This window comes from Engystomops pustulosus, chromosome 1 (genome assembly GCF_040894005.1).
Source record: "Engystomops pustulosus chromosome 1, aEngPut4.maternal, whole genome shotgun sequence".
NCBI lineage: Eukaryota > Metazoa > Chordata > Amphibia > Anura > Leptodactylidae > Engystomops > Engystomops pustulosus.
The window spans coordinates 103,219,640-103,239,884 of NC_092411.1; the positions used below are offsets into that span (position 1 = coordinate 103,219,640).

General features: G+C 39.9%; 1 protein-coding gene across 2 annotated transcripts; it reads right to left on the minus strand.

The window, feature by feature from the left end:
• Positions 1-2,011: 2,011 nt before the first annotated feature.
• Positions 2,012-8,791, minus strand: NGDN (neuroguidin). Of its 2 annotated transcripts, none has more exons than XM_072150689.1 (10): positions 8,635-8,791; positions 6,507-6,566; positions 6,322-6,393; positions 4,595-4,732; positions 4,302-4,439; positions 3,106-3,223; positions 2,863-3,031; positions 2,590-2,740; positions 2,362-2,434; positions 2,012-2,244 (listed from the first exon to the last, which is right to left on the minus strand). In XM_072150689.1, the coding sequence occupies exons 1-10, from the start codon at positions 8,647-8,649 to the stop codon at positions 2,225-2,227; spliced, it is 954 nt and encodes a 317-aa protein (XP_072006790.1). In that variant the 5' UTR covers positions 8,650-8,791; the 3' UTR covers positions 2,012-2,224. The 2 variants fall into 2 exon arrangements, with proteins under 2 accessions (XP_072006790.1, XP_072006793.1); XM_072150692.1 differs by lacking the exon at positions 8,635-8,791 and adding an exon at positions 8,510-8,577.
• Between the last annotated feature and the right edge of the window lie 11,454 nt (positions 8,792-20,245).

Sequence of the window (20,245 nt, forward strand, 5' to 3'; positions counted from 1 at the left end):
GTAATTTAGCATTAAATCCATTTAGTTTCCCACAAGTAAATCCACTAAACACTGCACATACAGGATGTATATGGTGACAACCTGGCAGCTTCCATCACATGGAGGAGCAGGGAACATGTAATAAGTGGAAAAAAATCTTAAGTAAACCAGTTACATAGCTTGTGCTGTGTGACCACTAAGGGTTAATAGCCTATCTGCAGAGAGCCGACAGCAGACCGATGGAGGGACTGATGGGGAACAGGAGATCTTGTACCTCACTATTCTGCACAGGAGACATTTGCATCCAAACACAGACTCTATAGACTCAGCGGTCATGTGACCGCAGGTCTAGAGGGGTTAACCAGAGCTGCTGGATCTAATTAGACCAGCGCTGATCAGGATCCCCAGTCACAGGAGTTCATTTTCCTATGTAACTGGGGATCTTAAAGATGCAAAGGAAAAAAAAAAATTTGCAAAAAAAAAAAGTTAAAAAATGTCCCCCAGGGGTCTTTTATGATCTTATGGGGGACATATATATAGGAAAAAAAACCCACACAAAATATTAACAAATATTCATAAAAATACATTCGCATATTCTCATATAATAAAAATAAAATCCCTTGCTACACTACAAAAACATTGCCAGAGTCTCTGGCAAACTGGGTGACTATACATATTATATATCAAAACGACCAAAACAAAATAGGGAATTCATTAATAATGTTCATTTTGTGTTAATTTGAAAACTAAAAAAGAAAATATGTACTATAAATGACAAAAAAAACCTCTCATAACTCCAAATAAAATAATGTTTTGAACATATTACGTTTTAACTAGCTCTAGGTGTCCTGAAAAAAACAATGCAAAAAACGTTAAGGTTATGGCCCTTAAACCAGTACTTAAAGGGGTATTCTCGTCTCTGCATTCACATTCAGTTTCATTAATCTTCCCTATATAAACATTTCTTCAATTGGATGTTATTAAAAAAAATGTTTCTGTGTGAAGATAATTTCACATAAACATTGCCATATTGTCCCTTAGAAACGAGATAGCTTCCTCGGTTACGACCACGTCACATTTGGGTAGCAGTGGCCAGACATATACTATTTAACCCTGCCTGACCACCTGTATTCAGCAATCATCACTACAGGACGGCTGTGGGACATGTAGTAATTCTCAGATATTTCATATACAAAAACTTTTTGTTTATTTGTGCAATTCCTCCAGCAGAGGTGGCCGTATCCGAGGAAGCTATCTCGTTTCTAAGGGACCATATCACTACATTTATGGAAAATTATCTTCACACAGGAACATTTTTTTTAATAACATCTAATTGAAGAAATGTTTATTAATGGCAGATTAATCAAACTGAATGTGAATGCCCAGACGAGAATACCCCTTTAAGAAAGCTTGCTAAAAATGTCCAATCATAACCTTTTCAGGCCATGTCACTAAGGGGTTAAAAATAATATTTCTAAATGAAGGTTGACTTCTTCAGTACGTTATTTATCCCCAAGAGTATACCGATAATTGACTAACCCTTGATAAAATTCTGTGTGTGACTCTTTCGTACAAAGTGGATCCTGCTTTTCTTTCCTTGTACATGTTTTGTGGCTCCCAAGAATAAGGATGGTGGTATAGGTATATATAAATGGAAAACTAAAGAGAAGAAGGGTTCTCAAAAAAGGAGAGAATTTTCAGGAAAGAATTCTAAGAGACAAGAGTTGCCCAAAGATATCAAGTCTAAAACAATTCTTGATCTTGAAGAAGTAGAAATGGACTTGGTGAATATGGAACTACTTGCTACATATCATGTAGGCTATAATTTATTGCCAATTGTAAACTTGTCATTGATCATAGTCCTTCCATAATAAAAGAACCATAAAAAGCAGGCCATGCAATGAATAGCAGGTTTCCTCCATCAACTGAACGGTATTTCTAGGACTTGTTAAGGAGACCCTCCGCACCCATGATAGTTTTAGGAACAGCATGGTATGCCAACATCCTAGTTAAAAAGGCAAATGAAAGTTAGTCATTTGAGTAAAATGTTTATTGCACTCTGAATCCTGATGACTGAATAGTTTATTTGCAAATCCGTCAGTATATTAATGTAATTTCATGCACTGATTGCCTTTTTTCAGTACAACCAAAACTAAAAGGACCCCACAAGTCTATACAAATGAATGCCAGTTTCTTCATAACCAAAGTCGCTCTGAAATTTCTGTAGAAAATAAATACTGACTGATCAGTGGCGCCTTCTGAAGCCTAGAAAGGATAGAACAAGAGAATCGTTATTAACTTCATCTATTGTAATGAGTTTTGCCCACACCGACAGCTACAAAGCAGTCTTATCAATACACAAATAACAGTAAAACAACTTACCTTTTTTCTTCTTCCCTTTCTTTGGTCCTTTCTTTGGCCCTTTCTTGGATCTCTTGGCAGGAGGCATGTGACCCTAAAATTAAAAAAATGAATGAATAAACAAATTAAAACATAAGAACAGCCTTTTATATAATTTACAAATACCTGAAAATCAAATAGCTGGATTGAAACCCCCCCCCCAGGTACAAGTGACTAACCATACAACCTGTATTACACAACTTTCCTCACCTCTGCATTTGCATCTCCTGTTAGGGCACTAATATCAGTGAAGTGAGTGAGTGAATTAAGCTGCGACGTCATGGCAAGCTTCCTCTTGTTACGAGCCTTTTCCTTTCGAGTCATATTTAATCGCACCATCATAGATTCTTCATAGTTTATCCTTTAAGAAACAAAAATAAAATCCTTATTTCATACACTGCAACCGATTAAGCACAATAGAAAATTGTTATTGAAGCCTGCAGAGGTCTAAACTGTCATGGTAGCAACAGGGAAGCTACTCACCGATGCTGCTCCTCTTTCCCATGCTGCATCATGTGATAGGCTCGTCCTTCTCTGATCTCTTCAGGAGCATCTGTATACTGTTCCTTTAGCTCCCGGATGACTGAGCTGCTCAGAGCTCGTTTCTTAGCCCGTTCTAGGATTCGCCGGTCTCTGTCTGCTTCAGTGTCATCTATAAAAAAAAATTACAGTCAGTCCCAGAAATTCTTACACCGCCATTTTTGTTCAGATAAAAATAATACTTACCATAATGTACAGGTGCCAGTTTAGGAGGGACATACTTCCTGGTTTTGCTCTGAGACTTTCCTTCACCACTCTCATCTTCATCATCTTTGTCCGAATCCTCCTCCTCAGACTCCTCCAACTGTGAAATTGGAACAAAACAATTGGTAACAAGAAAGTAAATATATAACAGAAAAATAAAAATAGAAGAAGTTTTTATTTTTTCATGGAGAGCTATGTGAGGGTTTTTCTCTTTAACAAATTGCACTTTATAGGTACAATATGAAGGTATTTAATATTCCATGCTGTGTACTGAGAAGAAGGAAAAAAAAATTCAAATGCAGTGAAATTGGTGAAAAAATGCATTTCCGACACTTCTTGTGAGCTTGGATTTTACGGCTTTCACCGAGCGCTCCAAATGACATGTCTACTTTATTCTTTGGGTCGGTGCGATCACGGGAATAACAAATTTGTGTTGATTTTATAAATGTATTTTATAGATTTACAAAAATTTAAACCTCCTGTACAAAAAAAGAATTCTTAATTTTGCCGTCTTCTTGCACTAATAACTTTTTCATTCTTCTGTGTACAGAGCCTGTGGGTGGTGTCATTTTTTGCGACTTTTGATTAAGTTTTCAATGCTTCTATTTTAAGGACGTTTGATCACTTTTTATAGAATTTATACAATTTTTCAAAATGGCAAAAAAAAACTTACTTTGATAGATTGGACATTTTGGGACGAGGTGAGGTTTATGATTTTTTTCTGTTTACATTTATATCAGTTCTAAGGAAAGGGGGGGATGATTTGAATTTTAATGTTTTTTTTTTTTAATTTATTTTTTAACTTTTAAATTTATACAATTTTACTTTTTCAGACCCCCTAGGGCACTTTAACCCTAGGTTGTCTAATTGATCCTACCATCAGTATATGGGAATTTTACACATCTATTACAATGGGCAAATTGCACATTGTAATACCTGGGTTAAAATCAGACAGCCTTGGGTCTTGATATGACCAGAGGCTGTCCATAGTAACCAAGCGACGCCCATGAGCACTCTCCATACAGCGGGAGCCGACGTGTGACGTACTTTTACGTCACACGTCGGTAAGGGGTTAAATTGAAAGATACCTAGTGAAAAGGTAATTAGAAAGCTGAGAATCAACAAATTAAAAAATTACAGGCTAACAATATTTGCCACAGAACACTTCCTACACTTACCTTACTCATTAAGTTTTGAGGATTGGGTTTGAAGCGCAATGGGTCATTTTCAGCAAGGCTCCCAGTCACAGCAGCTCTTAACAGTTTATCAATTTGATATTTAAGCTTTTGCTCAATCGGACGCATTTTTTCCAAAACCTGAAAAATAAATACTTTTTTTGTCAGGGTGCGGTCACACGTCTCATTTTTATTGCATTTTGAAACGCATTACAACAACTGAGGCGAGGTGATTTGCCCAATTCCATTACTGTTAACATTTGCATTTACAACGCAAGACGTTAGTGTCTACTTACAGTCCGTGTCTCCACCAGTCTCATGATTCCTGGGTTTTCTTTTAAGGACCTGCCAGACGTCTTTTGCATGATGATGTGAACAAGGTCCTGCATATACAGCAAGAGCAGCTGATCCTTCAGCTCAAGGAAACTAAGACCCTAAAAAAAAAAAAAACACTCAGGATTCAGTTCAGAAGATGAACACTATATTGGATGGACAGACTACCACTTCATTTTGCTAAGCATTAAGACTAAAGACAGATATAGAATTCCATAAAAAACATTACAAAGTGAACCAAAAAATGCTCTATAAGATTTTATTTAAACTAAAGAAATGCTGTAAAAACATCCCTCAAATGTCAGGACAGTGTAAAAATGTAACATATCTACTCAACCTTGGTACTTAGAATTGTGTTACTAAGAGTGGATATCTCTGGTACTGTTAAAGAGAACCAGTCACCAGGAGACCCATTTTTAGCACTCCCCCAGTCCCCACAGAGCATAGTACATACACCGCCAAAGTGTTTTTGTATAAAAAATAGGTTTTACAGAAAAAAAGATATGTTATATTGTACCTTTCATTAGCATTTGCTGTGTGACTAGGCAGTTGCCAATTAGGAGGGGCTGGAAAGGAGCAGATCCCCCCCACCCTTGGGAAACATATGACCTTTTCAAATATATGAATAAATCCCCTCACTCGGGATTGGCTGTAGAGGAGCCGGGGGCGTCGCTAAGCCCAGTGATGGGTGTTTTCATATATTTGAAAAGGTCACATGGAAAAGCTGTTCCTCAAGGGGGGGGGGGGGGCTGCTCCTTTCGAGACCCTCCCAAAAGGCAACTGCCTAGTCACACAGCAGATGCTAATGAAAGGTACAATATAACATATCTTTTTTTCTGTAAAACCAATTTTTTATACAAAAACACTTTGGCAGTGTATGTACTATGCTCTGTGGGGACTGGTGGAGTACTAAAAATGGGTCTCCTGGTGACAGGTTCCCTTTAAAGGCAACCTGTCACAATTTTTCATAAATGTTTCATTAACTAAAGGAAACTACTTTTAGCTAAAACCGATTTCCCTTAAATCTCTAAAAAGGCTACTTTATGTTATCCTACCTGGCATCAGAGGGTGGGGTGCCGTCCTGCTCCGTTATCCCCCTCCCATTTACTCCTCCCCATGTCATGTCTCATAATTCAGCACTTCATGTCATGTGACCATGATGATGTCATCTAAGGTCCTTTACCCTGTAACATTTGCAAAGTATACACCATGTTTATATCTGATCACATAAAATCACATCATGCCTGCACAAACTTCTACTCCCCCCCCCCCCTATCTATCTATCTATCGTGGATGCATGCTGTGATTAAATGTGATCAGATACATACATGAGGTAGATGTTAATGTTACTGGTTAAAGGACCTGAGATTACATCAGCCTGGTTACGTGACAAGTGCTCAATGATGTAACAGAACACTCTCTCAATGTTCCAGCAAGACACCATGTAAAATATTTGACACAGCTTTTTCTATACAAAGTAAACCGTGCTATGACTGTAGTTGAATTTTGGCAGACAGTCCCAAAGTACAAGTTCCATACAGCAGTACGTCCTTACAGTGAGACCTGTCAATCAGGGAACCAGGAGGCAGGGCAATGCTAATAAAATTTAATATGTAGGACTCCATTAATATCATTGGACTCACCTCAGGTGAGTTGCATATAAGTTTACAAAGTGATTATTTTTCCTCACCTTTTCTGTAGGGAAATCCCCATTGGAGACTTTTTTAGTTAGGTTTTTTATGTGTGCAGTTACTGCGGTTACCTGTTGAGAAACAAAGAATAAAAACCAACTTAATATAAAGACCAAAATAATTCACAAATGTGTGTTAATGTTAAAGCATTCAGAATTTCTGGAGAGAGCAGCACCTCACTTACCTGTTCTTGTATTGATCTAAGCAATCCCTTTGCTGTTACCAGCTCTTCTGATGTTATACCCTGTCAAAACCAAAGATCATAGAATACATTTTATATGACTACATCATTTTCAATCAGAACATCCTTTTAATAGGAAGTGCTATATACAATGTCTATGAAGTGTGAGAAACAAACTGAAAAATGGAGTTGCAAGATCCCCTATTCTCCCATTAGGTTGTGGTTACGGGTTAGACCTTTACCTACCATGAATTTATAGTATATGGTGTGGAAAAGTTACAAAGATTAAAATGGAAGCGATACTCCAAGTATTACAATGCATGTTCAGAGTAGCAGTGCTCAGCATTGCCTTATCTACACAAATAACTTTTTCATGCCTCCAAAAAAGGTCACTGATGTATGGCAGAATGTAAAGGCTAAGACTTAGGTATAATTGCAGCCTGCAGAAGTGGGTCCTCATGCCGTTTATCCCCTTTTCATGGGGCTGATCAGCTTGTGGCCACCAACATTGCTGATATATAGGCCTAACAGAATGCCTGTCAATACAGTACAACACCCAGCAGATGCAGTAGCGAATCCATGTCAGTGTACCCTTGTGGGGCAAATTAATTAACTAATTTTAAATAATTACATAATATTAAAGGAAATCTACCATCATGATAAACCAGGGACACTTGCACATAGATCCAGGCACTGTGACTGTGGTAATCTTATTATATGTGTTATCCATGGCCCCCTTCATTCTTAAAATTATGCTAATGGGCCAAAAGGGGTCTGGGGGTGTTACCAGCTTTTACAAGGAGCAGAACATGTCTCCCTTCAACCCCCTGCTCTATCCCTCTGACTGTGTAATCTAGAAGCAGAAGAAGAAAGTTCAGGGGATAGAGAGACCTGTTCTGCTCATGGTAATGACACTGAGGGGCTTTGGTGACACCCATCACAGCCTTTCAGGTTCACTAGCACAATTTTAAAAAGTTTATTTTAGAATGAATGAGGCTGTGGATAAAAACATAAGAGGATGACCACAGTCACAATGCAAGGATCTATGAATAAATGTCCCTGGTTTCTCATGCGTGATCTTGATGGTAGATTTCCTTTTAAAAAAAAAATTAGAGGATAAAAGAAAAGTAAAAAAACAACATGCTTTAAAAAAACTCATAAAAACACATCTGTACCTTCTGAAGCTAGACAACAGTGATACTATTTATCACAAACCATATTTTTGTATTTTAAATGAATGAAAAAAAATACCAGAGTTTATTTTATTTTTAAAATAAAGACCTGAAATGCAAAACACAAGCATTCACACACATAAACTAAAGCCCCATAAATTTGGCATTGCTGTATTTGTATTCACCAAAGATAAAAAGTTTCTATGATATTTAGGTTGGACACTGAACGCACTGTATCAGTAAAAATATCTGGCACATTTGCGTTAATTTTTTAAATATACTTTGCAGAATAGGTTAAAACATAAAAATATATAAAATGTTTCTCAGCAAAACCCAAAATTGTTCTTTTAAAAACCACATTTCTCCAACAAAAATGAATACAGGGCCTAATTATCTTTGGAGGACCTTCTGCTGGCCCCACGATTCTCTGTGTGCAGAGGGACACTGGAAAGAAGCTAAAATGATGCAAATTTTCCATCTTGTCCTCAGGAGGCCAATATGATCGAAAGTTGTTGGATAACAGGGAGCTAAGTTAATGCTTTAATTTTTTGTTGGCACCTAGCGATAAATAAGGGTGGTTTTGGGTTGCAGTATGGGCACTCAGCCACCAAAAGGTTCGCCACCACTGCCATATACCATCATACAGTGACACGCTGCACATCATCCAACTCCTGTACATACCGTTTCACATTGTTTGTGTTTCTGAAAGGAGGAGTTTTTTTTTTTTATTTTTAAACTCTGCTTTCTTCTAAATAAAGGGCCACACCTGAACCATAGATTGTACTGATATTGCACCTCAGCTGATCGGAGCCAAGCTGCAATTACATGCATTACCATTGGTCCAGTGAGGCGCTGTTTACCAAAACCTGGACAACCACCCTAAGCGATGAATAGGCGCTGCCAACCCAAACACAGGGCCTGATACAGAAAGAGCGCTACACACAACACCCGCACCTCACCTGCACTGCAGCCATGTCTATGCACACATGTGGCGGAGCACAACTGCCCCCCCTACCCGGGAGAGGAAGCGGAAGTCAGCGCTGTATCCATTCACTGCAGACCTCACAGTATCCACCAATGGCGAAACGCGCTCTCTGCTAGACAGCCAATCAAAGGCGCGCATACTAGCCGATCCGGAAACCACTATGTCTAGTCTCCGGTGCTAATAAACAGCAGCAGAAGCCGTAGGTAGAAGATGCTTGTAATGTGATCCGCACGTTGCAGCAGTTTCGCTCCTATATATGTTTGTGAAGTAAACGGAAGCACCGGCTTATATTATTCGTAGTGGACACGTCCTATTTTATTCCACAGTGGTGGAGGGTGGAACTCGGGGGCCCTCTACTGGCCAATGTTATGTAATACACGTCATTTGTAATAATTGAAACCTTTCCTTAGTACAGTACTTGCTGGTGTCTGATTCCACTCGTTCTACATGTTCATTGTCCACAACAACAATTTAGTTATGTTAAAACATGTTGGATGTATCCTCAATGGGTATTTCTCAAAGGCTCCTAGACAGAAATCCGTGACTTAAACTCCTTAAAGGGGTTGTCCGATTATTAGGCCACAGTCGCACTTTCCGTTAGGGTGATGGTACATGTGGCGCTTTGAACACGTTTTTGGTCCGTTTTTAAGCAGTCCGTCAAAAACGCATGCGTTTTTTGAAAACGCATCCGTTTATGACAGGTTTGACCAATTATCTTAATTGAAGATAAAAACGGACCAAAAAGGTGTTCAAAACGTTGTGGTCACAGGAGTGCACAGGGGGCGGGCTTCGTCCCATTCGCATTTGCGTTTCCAGGGATACAAGACAATACAAGACACCGGGGCCTAGCTACCGTTATGAATGCAATGCTAGCAGAATGTGTGACCATGGCCTTAGAAAAATTTTGCAGGTTGGCTGGGAAGCACTGCACTTCTGCTCTGGCAACTTGCACACGCCCGCCCATCCCCTTCCCAGTGCCTGATACAGCAATGAAAAGTCCTGGAGTCTTTCAAAGACTTAGGGCGCATTCACATTGCATTTTCATTGCGTTTACAACAGCCGATGACATCATAAGGAGCGATGGTTAAGACCAATATTGCAGTCCCCAAGTGTCCCTGGTCTTTGAATGCCGCTGGCAGCACTTATCACAGGTGGGTGTTTGCTGCAAACTGCTAAATAAAAGTGTAGATAAACCCTGGTCCCTGATAATCTAAGCACATTGTCAGCACACTGTATCACCCAGCACAGAGGGATCATGAAGTGTCTTTTGACACTCTGGAATTTTACACTAACCATCAAAAGCTAAAACAGCAATAAAACTCTAAATTTGTATGGGGGTAAAAAAATTTAGAACTTTCTTTCATGGGCCAACTCCTTTAAAAGATTTTTGCATTGTTTTTTTCATGACACATAAGGATAATAAAAAATAAAAAATGTGGAAGGACCTGTTTTCATTTCTAGTTTTTTGGGGGGGTTAAAGTAACAAAAATTGGAGAAAAATATATATTTTTTAATGCATAGTATACTGTATATTTTTTTCCAATTTTCAAGTTAACTCAAAATAAGCACTGTAAATTGATTCCCTAGTGTGTGATGGTCGTTTGATATATAATATGTATAGATTTGGGAAAACAGGGCAACCAAGGTAATGTTTTTTATAGTGTAGCGGTAGATTTTAAAAAATTGATTGAGAAATATTAATGTTTATTTTTAAATATTAATTAATAATGTGTGTTTTGAAAAGTCGTAAAAGACCCCTGGGGGAAATCTCCACTTTTATTTTTTACTTTCTAGTTTTCACCTGTAACTGGGGCATCTTTATAAGAGCCCTAGTTACAGGGGGAAATGTCTAGTCAGACACAGCATCTCCGATTAACCCCTGCAGACACAGCCCTATCTGCACATGAATTTCTCATCAAATCCTCACACGTTAAAATGATTCAATATGTGCCCTGATTTTTACAGACTCCTGGTTGCATGAACATGGTATTACATTTAAAAAAAAATACAAAGAGGTCTATGTGGAGGTGGTGTACACTGTTTATGAAGGTGTCCAGATACACAGGGGCACGCCCCTCTAAGAATCCTGGGGATCATGTATTGACTAGGATGGGGGTACACTATCTCAAGAAAAATGCAATGAGAAAACTCCTTAACCATCCAACTTTACTGTTTAATAAAATCAGGAATCTTTACTGTACCAAAAAAACATGCACCATGTGTACTGTACCATGGTTTCCCTATTCTCCCAATTGTTGGGCATTTTACTGTCAGGATATCCTGTTTAAATGGCACCATCCCTTTAACTGCAAAGCTAGACATTAAGTTACATTAAAAGTTGTGCACTACAGTCATCACTAAAATATTTTATTCAATAAATGATAACTGAAAGGTTGGAGTGGCTATGGGGACACGATCATCCATCACGCTGGATCTGCCTACCTCCTTATGTGGCAAATGAACCAAAATTCTGGCCACAATTCACCTCCAAGATAAAAGACAGATAGTACATGTAAATAGGTAAATGCCCCCCTACCCTTTTTGTAGAGCCAAACCAAACATTTCCCAAATTATATACACTCACCGGCCACTGTATTAGGTACACCTGTCTAACTGCTCGTTAACACTTAATTTCTAATCAGCCAATCGCATGGCGGCAACTCAGTGCATTTAGGCATGTAGACATGGTCAAGACAATCTCCTGCAGTTCAAACCGAGCATCAGTATGGGGAAGAAAGGTGATTTGAGGCCTTTGAACGTGGCATGGTTGTTGGTGCCAGAAGGACTGGTCTGAGTATTTCAGTAACTGCTGATCTACTGGGATTTTCACACACAATCATCTCTAGGGTTTACAGAGAATGGTCCGAAAAAGAAAAAAAACATCCAGTGAGCGGCAGTTCTGTGGGCGGAAATGCCTTGTTGATGCCAGAGGTCAGAGGAGAATGGGCAGACTGGTTCGAGCTGATAGAAAGGCAACAGTGACTCAAATCGCCACCCGTTACAACCAAGGTAGGCAGAAGAGCATCTCTGAACGCACAGTACTTCGAAGTTTGAGGCAGATGGGCTACAGCAGCAGAAGACCACACCGGGTGCCACTCCTTTCAGCTAAGAACAGGAAACTGAGGCTCCAATTTGCACAAGCTCATCGAAATTGGACAGTAGAAAATTGGAAAAACGTTGCCTGGTCTGATGAGTCTCGATTTCTGCTACGACATTCGGACGGTAGGGTCAGAATTTGGCGTCAACAACATGAAAGCATGGATCCATCCTGCCTTGTATCAACGGTTCAGGCTGGTGGTGGTGGTGTCATGGTGTGGGGAATATTTTCTTGGCACTCTTTGGGCCCCTTGGTACCAATTGAGCATCGTTGCAACGCCACAGCCTACCTGAGTATTGTTGCTGACCATGTAGATCCCTTTATGACCACAATGTACCCAACATCTGATGGCTACTATCAGCAGGATAATGCGCCATGTCATAAAGCTGGAATCATCTCAGACTGGTTTCTTGAACATGACAATGAGGTCACTGTACTCAAATGGCCTCCACAGTCACCAGATCTCAATCCAATAGAGCATCTTTGGGATGTGATGGAGATTCGCATCATAGATGTGCAGCCGACAAATCTGCGGCAACTGTGTGATGCCATCATGTCAATATGGACCAAAATCTCTGAGGAATGCTTCCAGCACCTTGTTGAATCTATGCCACGAAGAATTGAGGCAGTTCTGAAGGCAAAAGGGGGTCCAACCTGTTACTAGCATGGTGTACCTAATAAAGTGGCCGGTGAGTGTATACTCGAGTATAAGCCGACCTGAGTATAAGCCGAGACCCCTAATTTTAACACAAAAAACTGGAAAAACCTATTGACTTGCGTATAAGCCAAGGGTGGGAAATGCATTGGTCACAGCCCCAGTATATAGCCAGCGAACTCCCTGTAGTATATAGCCATCCCCCAGTAGTATGTAGCCAGCCCCCGGTATTGTATAGCCTGCCAGACCCCTGTAGTGTATAGCCTGCCAGCCTCCTGTAGTGCATAGCCTGCCAGCCCCTGTAGTAGAAAGCCTGCAAGCCCCCTGTAGTATATAGCCTGCCAGCCCCTGTAGCATACAGCCTGCCAGCCCCCTGTAGTATATAGCCTGCCAGCCCCCTGTAGTATACAGCCAGCCTTCAGTAGTATATAGCCGTAATAGTAGTACGGCACAAGGTGGGTGCATTTAGAGTGCTTACAGTAACTTTTTCTACCAATTTTTTTCCTTCCAATCAACTTTCCATTACTATGTCATGATTCAGCACTCTGAACAGCCACTTTCTTAGCAACGGCTGACCCTCCTTGTGGAGTGTGTCAACGACTGCCTACTGGACATCTGTCAAGTTACCAGTCTACTCCCTGATTGTGTCTCCTACTGAACCAAACTAAGGGACCTTTAAGATGCTTAGTAAGCCTTTGCAGGTGTTTTGGGTTAATTATTGGGTTATTTATTTATTGGATTAATTATTCTAATTTTCTGAGATAATGACCTCTGGGTTTTCCTTGGCTGTAAGCCATAATCATTAACATGAGTAAATACTTGAAAAAGTTCACTCTGTTTTTAATGACTCTATATAATATATGAGCTTCACTTTTCGCATTGAATTACTGCAGAAAAAAACTTTTGCTCATATTCTAATGAGTTTCTAGTAGAGTTTATAATAATTAAAATGACCGGTTCCATGTAAGGGGGGGGGGGTAGAATTTAATTACTGGGGGTGTATATGGGGTTCTGTATATCATTTATTGGTGGCTGTATATAAATTCATTAGGGTGATGGTTTATATATTAATTTAGGGTGACACTATTTAGTTACTATTTATTGGTATTCAGGTCACATTATATTGTAAGTGATTCTTTTATTTTTATGGGTGCAGTGTGGAGATGCTGCATGAAGCTGAAGATTTCTGTCGGTGAATTCAACAGTGATTGTCATGGACGGGAGAAATCGTAATGAAGTTCTCTTCCTGATGGAGCAGGATCCTATAAGATGTCACTAATGTCTGTGTCACTGACTGACTACTAGTTTGTGAGACAGCATCATTCTGTGTAGTATTAGCCTGTGTAGTGTCAGTCATAGGGTGTCCATGATCTTTGGTGCTGTATGAGGATATTGTTAGTAATGTTGTCACATACTTTAATCAGGTTTTACATGCATATGTAAATTCAGTGGGTGGAATACAGGAGGAGATCAGGGCTGGGATTTTTTTTTTGGAGGAAGGGGGGCAGCATTTCAGTTTTCATCTCAGAAAGCAAGAAGGCTACAATTGGCCCTGGTAACATTGACAAGCAATAACCTTTTTCTGCTGTACAATATGGGTTATAGGGTATAAAGATCTGGGACCCCAACTGGTCATTAAAACAGATCCCCACCACTTGCTATGACTGAAGTCCTGCCCTCACTAATTGAATGAAGCAGCAGGTTGAGCATGCGTCCTGCCACCAATAGTATGGGGTCACTGGAAAATCACATTGTACAATTTTGAAATAATTAACTAGCATTTGATTTGCATGAAATAAGTATTTGATACCATAGAAAAAAATAATCATTTGGTACAGATGTTTCCTGCAGTAGGAATTTTTGCCTAGACTACCATACAGATCTTCTCCAGATCTTTCAGGTTTCGAGGTTGTCACTGGGCAACATTGAGTTTCAGCCCCCTCCAAAGTTTTCTTATTAGGATTCGGGTTTGGTCTGGCTAGACTACTCCAGGACCTTGAAATGTTCCTTAGTTGCCCTGACTGTGTTTTTTAGGTCATTATCATACTGGAATACTGGAATACTATTTTGCCATAATATAAGGATACATGGATACCCCATCCAGCCTCCCTTTATTATGGTGCAGTCATCCTGTGCCTTTGCGGAAAACCACATCCAAAGTTTGTGGTTTCCACCCCCTTGCTTTACGCTTGGGACGGTGAACTTACGGGTGTATGATTTTTCTGAATTTTTTTGTAGATTCTCTGTCTCTCACAGTTAAAATGTACCTACAATAAAAATTAGAGACCTTCTTTGTAGTTGGGAAAACTTGCAAAATTGGCCCATGATCAATTACTGATTTCCCCCACTGCATATGTGGGTTTAAAGAGGACCTGTCACCTGTAAAAAAGGCAGTAAAGTAAGCAGCTCCTAGTGCTACAACAGACCCAGCAGTGTTACACTGCTAGCGTTATCGGAAACCTCCAATAACGCTAACAGACACTGCTGCGCTGTGCAATAGAAATTGTATTCATGAGGGGGTGGGGCTAGGGGCGGTGCCCCATGATGCTCAGCAGTCACCGCCAGCCTATGGAGTGACAGAAGCAGCGCCTCGGACCGCCCCCTCATGAATACAATTTCTATTGTATATCATTATGTCTGTGTTATCAGAGGTTTCCAATAACGCTAGCAGTGTAAAACTGCTGGGTCTGTTGAAGCAGCTCCTTGTGCCGTTTTTACAGGTGACAGGTCCTCTTTAAATGTAACACCTATGAGGAGAAATAAATCCATTGGCAATAAATAATGTACAGGATATTAGCAATAATTTGCCCTAACCATACAATTGTCATTTCATGGCAAATGTTGTAGTCTTGTTGTAGTTGTGCACCTGCCCCTTAGCCAGCAGTCAGGCTGTTGAATAGTAGAGATGCTTCTACTAAACCTCAGTATCTCCAGAGCTGAGCCAGGGATTATACACTGTCCTGGAAAACAGCAGCTGCTAAGGACACAAATACTTTCTTTTTATTTTTATCTCATTCTTCTGTCCTTATTTTGTCTAGTGATCCTTCACATATATTGGATTTTAGACTATTACTTTGTCCTTGTTATTTCTTTGTAATGTTTTTACTCCACTTTATTTCCATGGTTGTAACTCTGATCATGCGATAATGTGTATAGACCTTTCTCCAGTATCTGATCACTTAAGTTATTTCTAGCTAGGCTTTTCCTCATAAGGTATAATGTGTCTGTGACATCCACATATAGAAACTCATTCCTGTAGTCTTCATCACTATGTTAGATGTTACTCATCTAGGAATGTTACTAATTTTGTCCGCTCCATCTGAAGAGTACACGCCTTTACCAGTACAGACTATGTATATTCATTTCCTGATTCAACTGGCTCTCAGGAAATCCCTTACTTTGTCGGAATAAGTTGAGATATAATCGTTATTCATCCTCTGTCTCCAGAGAGCAGTGATTTGCCTTTTTTACTGTGCCTGGATAGAAGAGGTTGTAATCACAGTGATTATAATAAAGCAAGCTCGTAGACCCAAAGTCTGATCGGCATTTCATGCCAGTCATGGTGCCAGCTGCTGACAGCTTTGTTGTGTGTATGTTGCTTTATGCAGGTGATTAGACTTTATAAACTAGCTAATGCCCATTTATCCTGTATGCTTTCCTAGGCGGCTTCACGCCATGCTACAGAATGAGCACTCAGCCTAGGGCAATAAGGGTCTGTTTACCATCTACAATAGCTTCCTTTCAAACTTTTTCAAGTTGTTAGTTAATATAAATGGTACTTTTATGATTTCAAGCTTCTTATATATTGTGATGGTTTTCATACTTGAGTAAGCAAGGCTTCACTTCATGTGGTGAATAGAAAGTGGTGACCATGGAAATATTTTTGGATTTGCTGCCTATAGGATATTTGCTTTCCTACTAAGTACTGTCTTACATACAAACAAATATTTTGTCAATTACAGAAAAAGATACCTTCAAGAGATCTTCAGAGTTACTGGTATCTAATAAACCAGACATCATACATTCAGATTAATTGTATGTCCACTTTATATTGACCAATAATATGGTACCAAAGCTACACAGTTAATGCCATATGCCTCCAGATTCAGGTTTTATGTCAGGATCATGGACTAAGTTTGGGAAGGAAGTTTTCTGGGTCACACTGGACCGTCCTCTGACAGCTCTCCACTCTCCAGAACCTAATCGTCATATAAGATTGATGAGACGCTTTGCATTAGACTATGCCTAAATGCACTATAACACTCACTAGTAACGTCTCTTCTGAGTTCATGGAATTGTTAGAACACAAGAAGGCTCTTATTAAATTGAAGGTTTAATATGGAAAAGGACAGTGCTTACAAATAAATGGTTATCATACAAAAGGGTGACATAATAAAACAGACATATACATACAATGCAAACATAAATGGTTCATTAAAATAAAAGGGGTAAAAACAGAACTTAATACATTACATGACATTATAAGTGTGGTGCCTGAGGAAGCATAGATAAGCTATCAATCTATGAAATAGGGAAAATGACAATTTTATATGGGGAAACTTCCACCTAATAAAAATTCCAAAAACCACCTTCTAAACTCTAGGGCTGTGCTAATGATTCAGCCTACCATGCTTGGCTTTCTGCAGATAGGTTCTGGTTTTGCAGGGGTTAACTCACTCTCAATGTCAGCCTGGCCCTTTTCTAGTGATGAGAAGTCCAGCTTTTTATAGTCAGCTCGATAATTAGGTTCTGCTCACTATAAAGATCCAGCTCTTCTGGCTCTTGAATGGCCCTTTATGTAATTACATAGGGAATTATTTCCATGCAGCCAGCCACTTATTCCAACTCCACTTTTGACCCAAATTTTTTGGGTTAAAGGGGGGCATGTTCACATAATAGGGCTGCAGCTATCTGAATTAAGTGAACTGTCAGTTCTCAGGGAAGAGCCACCTGAAAGTGCCGACTCGTCCACAAACGACCCATCACTACCAGTGGCGGATTAAGTGTCCATGGGCCCAGAGCTGTTTACATGACCAGGGCCCCCAGTGTCCACACCAACCAATATGTGCCCAGATGTTAGGACTTGAGTACTACTCTATATACTCTATATCCTTAATTTTATACTGTTCATAAACGTAATTAAATGATGAACTACAATCATGCTCTTATAACCCATCTATCTAGGAAAGACAATCCCTAACTGCATGAAACCCTCAACCCTACCACCGTCCAGAACAGATCTCACAGACAGTGTAGGAGATGTTTTAATGCTACCGCTGACAGGCCCAGCCTCTGTGCATCCTGCAGCTGACCCCCCCCCCCCCCATACTGTACTTGTGTATATGCCGAGGCTCCTAATGTTACCACAAAAAAACTCTGAAAAGATATTGACTTGAGTAGAAGCTCACGTGTTAAAAATGCTTTAACACATCCGTTAACATAGCGTTTACTATGCTTTTTTAACCCAAGTGTTAACAATAATGTAATTAGGCAAATCACCTCTCCTCAGCTGTTCTAACGCGCTTCAAAACTAAATGAAAACGCAAACAAAACGCACCATGTGAATGCGCCCTTAGGCAGACTTATCATCATGTACATTTTTGACTCTCATTTTCATACCCAGCATTGCCTTGTTAAAACACTGGAACTACTTGTTTTTAAAAGGAGAAAACAGAAGGACAAACTGATAAGTTGTTTTTTGTCCTCTCCGCTAGATATACAGCTGTCTCTGAATTACAATTTAAGGCAGCAATTAACACAGGACATCACAACTACAAATTTAGGACCTGCTCACGAGAGACAGAAGCCAATTGATAAACTGCAGTTCAAGCAGTACTGTAATTCTTACAGTTGGCGAATGGATTAAAAGGGTTGTCCACTTTACCTCATGTTTTTTTGTAATGTGTGGGTAAGTGTTTGGGGGCAGGATATTAGGTAATTTACCAATATACATCTATTAATAGTTCTGCTCCGCTTTCTTGATATGTGAAGTGAAGCCTCCTGTCTTTTAACTCATACAATGGCCACAGTTGGAGGGTCACGTGATCTCTAACAGGCGATTGTTCATGGACAGTTAGAGATCACATGTCCCTCCATCTGCAGCCATTGAATGGATAGGAATGTCTGGCTGATGAGGTAAAAGACAGGAGGCTTCACTTCACATATCAAAAAAGTGGTGCAGAACTTTTAATAGATGTATATTGGTAAGTTACCTAATATCCTGCCCCCACCACTTACCCACACATTACAAAAAACATAAGGTAAAGTGGCTAAACCTTTTAATGAACCCCCATGTCCCCCTTGCTTACCTCACACACAGCTGGTGCCTCCAAGTTGTTCCCTTTCCACAACCTTTTCTGACAGTATACCCCCATTTCCCCCTCCTACTCACACAGCCTGTGACCTATGTCTCTTTTTCACAGCTTACACATCCATTTCCAACTTTTTCTACTGCCTGCACCCCATGACCCCCTATTCTCAAAGCCTGCATTCTATGTCTCTTTTCCCAGCCTATTACCCCATGTTCCCAGCCTGCACTAGTAAATTGCATCTACATATAGATGCTATTTTTCCATATGCTGAGGGACCTTTGATGATGCATAAGTCCTTCAGTTACAGGTATTGCAGATAGGACCCCCAAATGACCGTGAAATGCGGTGACAATATAAATGGATCTTGAAAAAAACTTGGCACTCCTGTGATACTTGATTTGCATATTTTATTATAGTGAATCGGCAATCCAAAATTAATGCAACGTTTCGGTCTTATAACATCAGACCTTCTTCAGGCACGGATTGCTGGGCTTGCGGTGGTGTGAATACGGTTCTATGACCGTTGTGGCGCTTGGGGAGCTGTGGAGCGCGGGAGACCCCGCTGTAGGCGAAGTATAATTAAGTATTGTCATTTATTTCCGTTGTTGCATCTTTTATGTTTTTTGATTATATAACTTACAGGTTTTGTCATTATAGAGCTCAGAATGTGTAAGAGAACAGAGAAGAGAGAACGTCTCTTTAAAAGAGACAGTCCATAGGGGATAAGCATAGCTGGCCAAAATCCAGACAATACTCCCCTCCCTCTTCTTCTACATATCTTGTCTAGAGAAGCAGGGCAGCTGACAACAATTGTTGGATAATAAAGTAGAGGTGACCTCTGCAAACCCACACTGCCTTATAAAGATGTGATATGATGATAAAGGATACTGATACCTCGATATTTATAGAGACCCTCGGCCATCTATTAACCTTTTCACCCACTCTGTCTGATGTACTACCGCAATCTGGCACATGATGACAGCTGTCATTCAACACTTCTGACATACTGCTGGTAATTATACACATCAACAATATCTTACATGGTGAATGCAATGTTGTAAATTATATAGTTCAATTGGCACCCTAAAGCTTGTCTGGAAAAATTTAATTAATCACTTGCGTGGAATACGTTTTTGTGCAGTGGGAATAAGAAGCTTTATCATCTTAGACATCTACAGCATATCAACATAAAGACCTCATCTCCAGGACCACCACTTATTGATAACACTTTATACCCAAACAGGACCTAAGTCTCCATAACCCTAGGAATGCAACCTCATTTAATGGATGGTGCCATAAACTAATTTCCTGTTCATCCTAAAGTATCAATTTCTTTGACCCGAATTTAGGTTTGACATACTTATTGGTCACCATGAGAAGCATGGGGTGAAATGGAAGCATTGGACATGTAGCAGTGTTAAAGTGGTGGGTCACTTTAAATAAGTTGTGGTCTGGGGCTTTGGGGCAGGAAAACAAATAATATTGCAACGTACCTTCCGATGGTACTCTCCACTGTTGTCCT